Source organism: Eumetopias jubatus, unplaced genomic scaffold, assembly GCF_037043125.1.
Source record: "Eumetopias jubatus isolate StellerSeaLion01/CBP00866 unplaced genomic scaffold, mEumJub1_p1.0 scaffold_4, whole genome shotgun sequence".
In the NCBI taxonomy this organism is placed as follows: domain Eukaryota; kingdom Metazoa; phylum Chordata; class Mammalia; order Carnivora; family Otariidae; genus Eumetopias; species Eumetopias jubatus.
The window spans coordinates 74,115,544-74,123,891 of record NW_028274810.1 but is presented as its reverse complement, the minus strand read 5'-3'; the positions used below and the strand labels follow the sequence as shown (position 1 = coordinate 74,123,891).

The 8,348-nt window shown below is 46.9% G+C and overlaps 1 protein-coding gene across 1 annotated transcript in view; it reads left to right on the top strand.

Moving 5' to 3' along the window:
* The first annotated feature begins 353 nt into the window (after positions 1-353).
* Positions 354-8,348, top strand: part of RIMKLA (ribosomal modification protein rimK like family member A) — a 30,702-nt gene continuing 22,707 nt past the window's right edge. The window contains exon 1 of the mRNA XM_028123306.2: positions 354-516. Within this exon, the coding sequence (XP_027979107.1) occupies positions 354-516 (163 nt within the window). The remainder of the gene's footprint in view (positions 517-8,348) is intronic.

Sequence of the window (8,348 nt, the reverse complement as noted above, 5' to 3'; positions counted from 1 at the left end):
CACGGGCTTCTCGGGGCCCCGAGCCCCGCCCGCCGCCCCTCCCCCGGCCGCCGCAGGCCCCCGGCCCCCCGCCCCTCCCCGGGCGCCGCCCGCCGAGGCCGCCTCTGCAGCTGGCCGCGCGGCCAGCCCGCGCCCGCCGCCGCGCGCTGATTGGCTGGCCGGGGCCGGCGGCGGCGCTGAGTGGCCCGGCAGATTCGCTGGGTCAGGGCTGCAGAGGCGCCTGGCGCACCGGCGGGAGCGGAGCCGCGGCGCGCGCTCGCCCCGGACGCCGGCCGGCCGCCCGCCAGCCCGAGCGAGCGGCCCGGGGCGTCGAGGGGGCCCGCGCCGCGCCGGGCGCCGCCGCCCTGGCAGCCATGTGCTCCCAGCTCTGGTTCCTGACGGACCGGCGCATCCGCGAGGACTACCCGCAGGTGCAGATCCTGCGCGCCCTCCGGCAGCGCTGCTCCGAGCAGGACGTGCGCTTCCGGGCGGTGCTCATGGACCAGATCGCCGTCACCATCGTCGGCGGCCACCTCGGTGAGCGAGGCGGGCCCCGGGAGGGCGGGGAGGAGCGCCGGGGTCCCCGGAAGCCGGCCGGTGGGCGCGCGCAGCCGGGCCTCCTCCAGCCAAGTCTCCTTCGGGGCTCCCTCCCCAGGACCAGCCGCCCTCCCCCGCGAGCTCTCCTTGGGTTGGAGGAAGCCCCTAACCTTGAGAGCTTCCTTTGACCACCGCCTTCTGCCCTGAGGCCAAGATTTGAGAACGGGATTCCGTGTACTTAGGGGACTTTGTTTTGGGAGGAACTCGAATTCGCCTGAAGCCGCCTGGAGGTCCGAGGAAAATCAAGCTGCAAACCCCAAATTTGCAAATTCTGCTCGCATCCGTACCCTGTCAGTATAGCTTTATAGAAACCCTCACTACATTTACGAAATTGCCGTTAAGACGAATGTTTTTAAAAGTTTTCCAGGAGTGTGTAAGCATCAATAGTGCACTATAGAATATCGTTCCCAAACTAGGAACCTATATAGGGGGAGAAATTTATGTTTGGAGTCACCTCTTGAGTGTGTAAGTGGGAGAGTAGACCGTTGATGGATTTTCTTTAAACTCCTCCTCCTTCCTAAAAGTGTTGAATTCTGATTCCAGAAAAGCAAAGATTTCAGGTACAGACCATTCTGGTCTCCTATTTCTCCACTGCTGTGTCCAAGAAACATTTTTGGATAAGACATGGTTATCATCTGTGACCCTGACCTCAAAAGGTTAAGTATGTGTTTAGATAGTCTTAATTATGTTTAATGCAAGCAGTCTCCGATGGGAATCCTTGGTTTAGGAACCCCCTGTAGCCTGCAGTTTGAGTGGCTCCAGCCTCCACTCTGGAAGTAAGCCAGCTACTTCAGGGGGATCAGATGTGGGACTGGGGGTGGAGGGAATTTGGGCCCAGGTCAGGGTGCTTTTTGGGACATCATTCTTATTATTTCAACCATACTTGGTCAAATAAGCTTATAATTTGTTACTTTTCTTTAGCAGAGGAAAGGGATTCCAAATTCTGAACAGGTTACTTATAGGGATTTTGAATATGACCTGTGTCTAATCTATCTGTTCTAGATGCTTCATCCATCAATTTATCCTAAACCCTTCATAAGGGGTTTACATACATATCAGACTGTATAGCCTCCTGGAGAAATATAGACTGCAAGCATTAGGTGCCCTACGTTTAGAAACAGTGTGTCATCTGTAAGGGGTACTGTCTCTCTATTCTTGATTTGCTAAAACTCTTAACAATTAGTTAATGTAGAACTAGATTCCTGAACAAGCAGTCTACAAACGTGGATTCCTAGCACAGCTTTTTTTTTTAAGATTTATTTGAGACAGAGCAAGAGAGGGAACACAAGCAGGGGAAGTGGGAGAGGGAGAAGCATGCTTCCCACCGGTTTGAGCAGGGAACCTGATGCAGGGCTCGATCCCAGGACCCCGGGGCCATGACCTGAGCCGAAGACAGACGTCTAACGACTGAGCCACCCAGGTGCCCCTTAGCACAGACAGCTTTGCAGCTAAGAAGTATCTTGACTTTGCCTTGGCCAGGTCACTTTATGTCTTTGAATCTCAGGTTTCTTGTTTATATAGGGGTTAAGGTTCTTCCAGCTCTAAAATTGTTCAATGGAATGATGTTATATTTTACTGATCTAGATCAAGCATATACATCTTTCTACCCCAGGGTCAGTAGAACTCTTCGTTTTATTTCTTTATTTTACAGCTTCTAAAGATGCCTTTTTTGAGATAGAGTAATTGAAGTTCCACATCATATTCCTGTTCTAGACCCATACCGCATTCTGTGAAAGAGTAGGGAAATTCTCTCTGTTTTGTTTCTAAAACCACATTTGAGGAGCGCCTGACTGGCTCTGTTGGTAGAAACGTGGCTCTTGATCTTGAGGTCATGAGTTTGAGTCCCACATTAGGCGTGGAGATTACTTTTTAAAAAATAAAAAAAAAAAACCTATTTTAAAGAATCAGTCCTAGAAAAAGAAAATTATATTCTCAGTGCTGCAGGAAACATTTAAACCCTTTTGTTTAGTGTCTTAAAATTTTACAGGAATTCATGTGTGAATGTATCTCAATCTGTTCACAAACCAGAAGTTACTTCTTTTTAAACTATGAGAAAATATACCTAGTTATTAGTTGCTGGAGAAACTAAAGACAGGCAGTTTTTGAAGCATTTTAATCTTTTGCTAATTCAGAGATAGCCAGACACAATTCATGACACATAAAACAAACCTATCAGATCACTATTTCTGCCATCCAAAGCAGTGAAGAGATTTATTTGTCATGGGGCTGGATTAATTGAAGCACAGAGAAGTAAGCTCCATGCAAAGAGTGAGCTCCTTTCCTTGTTCAGTGCTGTAACGATGACTAGAACAGTGTCTTGCAGTAATAGGCACTCAATAAATATTTGTGAGTGAATAAAGATATGCGCTCTATTTCCCAGTTTCCTCTATCGTCAAACTGTAGAAAAGCCTTGGCAATTTGCTGAGCCAAGTATTCCTCTGAAATAAACTCTAGAACTTAACTGGCTTTGAAATACAGAAATAGTTACTAATGCCATTTCCCATTTGCAAATTATTGAGGGTGAGAGCTGGAAAGCCTTTGAGATCATCCATCCTGACCCTTTTGTTTTACTAATGAAGGACCTGATGCTCAAAGCTACTCAGTGCCAGGGCGCCTGGGTGGCTCAGTTGGTTAAGCGACTGCCTTCCGCTCAGGTCATGATCTTGGAGTCCCGGGATCGGTCCCGCATCGGGCTCCCTGCTCGGCGGGGAGTCTGCTTCTCCCTCTGACCCTCTCCCCTCTCATGCTCTCTCTCTATCTCATTCTCTCTCTCAAATAAATAAATAAAATCTTTAAAAAAAAAAAAAAGCTACTCAGTGCCATCCAGCTAGTTAGCAGCTAACGACAGTTCAAGACCTGATCTAATTCCCAGCTCCGGATATGGAATAAGTATGTGCGAGGGCATCTGCAGCCCATGGTACCTTTTTCCGTGGATGTGGAATTACACTGAGGCTAGACAGTGACTTTGCAAAGTGATTTTAAAGTTTAGGAAGTTAAGTCACCCCCTTCACAAAGTCTGCATGCATACCATTGCTCCCTTCGTTCCTTCTCAAAATTAGTGCAGAGGTTGATGCAGGAGTCCGTTTGGGACAGTATGGGCAGGACCTCCTGAGCTTCCTTCTGTGGAGGCTAGTGGGACCCCAAATCCAGAGACCAAAATTTCAGGTTATATCATACAAGATATGGGAAGTTTGGGATTTAAAGATTGCAGTTATTTAAACAAGATAATACAAGTAAGCTGAAGATGCCACGCAAATGCAAGGTTTTGTGATGAGTGATCTAGCTGCCCCAGCGTCGGCTTGGATGGGATGAGTGGGAATGGCCTCGGGGAAGAGCGGAATGACCTTCCGGTGACCGAAGCAGTCCTGCAGAGAACGGTTTCCCTTCGCCATTCTGCAGGATGTGGCATCATGAGAGTCCTGTCTCCATTCCTTCTTAGAAACCACAAGTTCTTCATTCATTCAACAAATATTTAATTATTCTCCCCCATGGGCTAGGGTGGTGGCGAATATGTCCCCCAAGTGCACACAGGAATAGTCCAAGCAAAATATGCGTTGTGTTTATTGTGTACCAGGCAGATGTCGAGGTGCTTTCTACAAATTAACTTTTATAAACGTCAGTGAGGTATCTGGCATAGGGCACTGGCTGGCTGTCAGGACCAATACTCAGGAGTTGCAGACTCAGCAAACCTGTTTCCTCTCTTCCACTCCACCCATCCATGCATTGTCTGCCCTGACTTCACCAGATCCCATGCGCTAAATTCCCAGCCCGGGGTGCCCATCTGGTGCGGCTCCTTCTCCACCACGTGGCAAACTTGTATTCCTCCTTCAGCTTCAGCTCACATCACTCGTCTCTTTGAGGTCTTTCTTGAACTCCCTCCCCTCCCCTCCCCTTCCCTCAGGCAATTCCTTTCCCATCTGCTGCCAAGTAACATTGTTTAAAATAACATCCATCATATTTTATTGTAATTTATCTATTTACAAAGTTTATCTTCTCTCTCTTTCTCTCTCTCTCTCCCTAAATGACTGGGAATCCCTCAGATGTATGCTTCATAACTGGTACACAGTAGGCCTGCAGTTAATTTTTGGATGATTGAGTGAAGGGCCCGAGAGGCTAATTTGAAGCAAAGGAGACTTTTTTATTGTTATGTTAATCACCATACATTACATCATTAGTTTTTGCTGTAGTGTTCCACGATTCATCGTCTGTGCATAACACCCAGTGCTTCACGCAGAACATGCCCTCTTTAATACCCATCACCAGGCTAACCCATCCCCCCACCCCCTCCCCTCTAGAACCCTCAGTTTGTTTTTCAGAGTCCATCGTCTCTCATGGTTCGTCTTCCCCTCCTGCTATCTTCTTCTTATTTTTTTTTCTTAACATATATTGCATTATTTGTTTCAGAGGTACAGATCTGTGGAAGCAAAGGAGACTTTTACCCTAATTAGGTTCTGTTTGGGAGATCATACTTGGATGTGTGAATGTTTCTGTGATGAGCCATTCTATGAGGCCAGAATCACCAGGGCAAATTAAGTTCTTTGACCACCCACAGGCCTTTACAATGACAATTTCTCATCTCCGGAAACAAGTATAGTCACAAACTCAGGGATAGACATCAAGACCGAAAAAATGCGTCTGACCTGGAAATGAGGGTGTGTAACAGTTTGTCTCCTAGGAGCGGAATGATTCAGCATTCCTTTCCTTCCTTTCAGAGCTGAAACCTTGGTGGCCATATGGAATTTCTGGGTCAGGTTCTTTATTATTTTCTTTTTCTTTTTATTTATTTATTTATTTATTTAAGATTTATTTATTTATTTTGAGAGAGAAGGGGGGTGTGCATCTGCGAGTGGGGGGAGGGGCAGAGGGAGAGAGTCTTCCGAGCAGATTCCCTGCTGAGCGCAGAGCCCAATGTGGGGGGTTCCATCCCAGGACCCATGAGAATATGACCCGAGCTGAAACCAAGAGTCAGATGCCCAACCAACTGAGCCACCCAGGCGCCCCTAACTCAGGTTCTTTAAATTAAGGTGTCTGGGATACTTTTCCTTGGTTGTTTGCAGTAATCAGCTGAGTAAGATTTAAATGTTTGGGTGCGGGGAATCCTAACTGAATTGGAGGAAAAGGTCATATTGCAGCCTTCCAGAAGATAACAGAGGCCTCATGGAGAAGGGAAGGTCTCCCATTGCTGTGTAAGGAGGCACTAGGAGGCAAGGATACCATGCTAACCTAAGGCACAGAGGTTGATCTTTGATCTCGCTCTCTGCCAAGAACCTGTGCCTGACACCCTGTAATCTGAATAAGCCATCATATAGGACTAGTGGAAAACTCAGCGGATAGAAGCCTCTACCATATACTGTTTCTAAGCTGATGTGAGCACTGAATGGATATGCTTTACCCCTGGGTCCACGTTTATATCCGTGGGCTAATCTCAAGGACTGAGGATGGATTGGATGTGTGGTTTATGATTCTAACAGTAGTTTTTAGGGATACCTCATGAACTGTGTTGGAAAAAGTTCTAGAACCAGTAGATCCTTAATAGATCTCAAAGTCTTACTTACAGATTTCTGGACCACCTCTGGCTGCTACCATAACACTTCCACCATATTTGTTAGGCTTGCCTGGTGGAAAGCATCAGAGAGGTCCATGTCATTCCCATCCATCCACACCTCCTCCTTGGCACTCCCCTTACTAGCAGGGAGTCCAGGGACATCCAGGCAGGTCAGTGCTAGCCTCACCTCACTCCACCCCCTTCTCTAGGGGGTAAATGCGCCCTTTTGCCCACTTCACTGAGAGACTTGACCTTATTTTAACACAAACCTACAACATGATCTGAAGTTTTCAATCTATTTCTTTTTTTTTAAGATTTTTTAAAAAATTATGTTAATCACCATACATTACATCATTAGTTTTTGTTGTAGTGTTCCATGATTCATTGTGTATAACACCTAGTGCTCCATGCCGAACGTGCCCTCTTTAATACCCATCACCAGGCTAACCCATCCCCCCACCCCCCTCCCCTCTAGAACCCTCAGTTTGTTTTTCAGAGTCCATCGTCTCTCATGGTTCGTCTCCCCCTCCGATTTCCCCCCCTTCATTCTTTCCCTCCTGCTATCTTCTTCTTTTTTTTTTTAACATATAATGTATTATTTGTTTCAGAGGTACAGGTCTGTGATTCAACAGTCTATTTCTATTTGATCTTTCACTATCAAAGAGTAACTCAAGAAGACCGCCCCCCCCATAAGAAAGTGATAAATTTAAGTTACTCTGCATTGAGGAACTAACAAGCATAATGGTTCTTTATTTCTGTAACTCTGTTATTAATGTTTCCATGTCTTTTATGTGCCTTAATCTTCATAACCATCCTACTCATTCAACAGCTGTTGCTTGTCCAGTCTGTGCCAGGCACTGTGCTAGGTACTGGAGATAGAATGAAGAGTAAGAACACAGTGTCCATCCTCACTGTTAAGATTTCATTCATTCATTTGGTCAACAAATACCTGCTGATCACCTGCTCTGTGTAAGGTATCGTTCTAGGTACCAGAACAAAACAGGCAGAAATCTCTGCCTCTCCAGGAAATTACAGTATAGATGGGAAAGAGGGGATATAAACAAGATAAGTAACACATATAGTATGTTGGTGAAAAGGACTAAGGAGGAAAAAACAGGGAAGGGGGATGGGAGGATAGAATGGTTCTGCGGGTAGGGGAGGGGATTCAATTTTGCATAGGGTGGCTGGGGCGGTCCTCACCTAGGAGATGATGTTCAAGTAAAGACCTGAAGGAGGTGAGTAAGCCATTTAGATATCTGGGATTAGGGGCGCCTGGGTGGCTCAGTGGGTTAAGCGCCTGCCTTCAGCTCAGGTCATGATCCCGGAGTCCTGGGATTGGGACCCACATTGGGCTTGTTGCTCAGTGGAGAGTCTGCTTCTCCCTCTGCCCCTGCCCCCCCCCTTGTGCTCTCTCTCGCTCTCTCTCTCTGTCTCAAATAAATAAATAAAATCTTTAAGAAAATAGATATCCAGGATTAGAGTAGAATAGGCAGGAGGGAGCAGCAGAGCAATGTGTGGCCAGAGCAGAGTGAAGCAAGGGGCAAGCATTAGGAGAGAAGGTGAGAGAAGTGGAGGGTAGGGGAGAAGAGCCATTGTATAGGGCCTTGTAGGCCATAGAAGGATCTTTATTTTTAAGTAGGTTCCATCCCTAGTGTGGAGCCCAACATAGGGCTTGAACTCACAACCCCAAAATCAAGACCTGAGCCGAGGTCAAGAGTTGGACACTTAGCCAACTGAGCCACCCAGGTGCTCTGGTCATGGAAGGACTTTGTATTTTATTCTGGATGAGCTGGGAATCCACTGAAGGGTTTTGAGTGGAGAGTGACATGATCTGCCTTAATGGTCACAGGGTCATTTTGGTCACAGTGTTGAGAACAGACTGATGGTAGCAAGGGCAGAAGCAGGGAGATCGCTGAGGTCATCGCTGCAATTCAGGCGAGAGATGATAATTACTGGACTAGAATGATTTCAGAGGAGGAAGTGCAAAGTGACTGGATTTTGGATAAATTTTGAAGACAATGTTGTCAGGACTTGCCTACCAGATCAGATGTTGGATGTTCAGGAGAGACTAGACAAGGAGGACTTCAATGTGTCTGTCCTGAGGAGCTAGAAGAATAGTTTGCCATTTACCTATATGGAAAGGGTGTAGGAGTAGGTTTGGACAGGTGGTGAGGATCAGGACTTAGTGCGAGATGCCCATTACACATCGAAGTGGAAATGTCAAGTA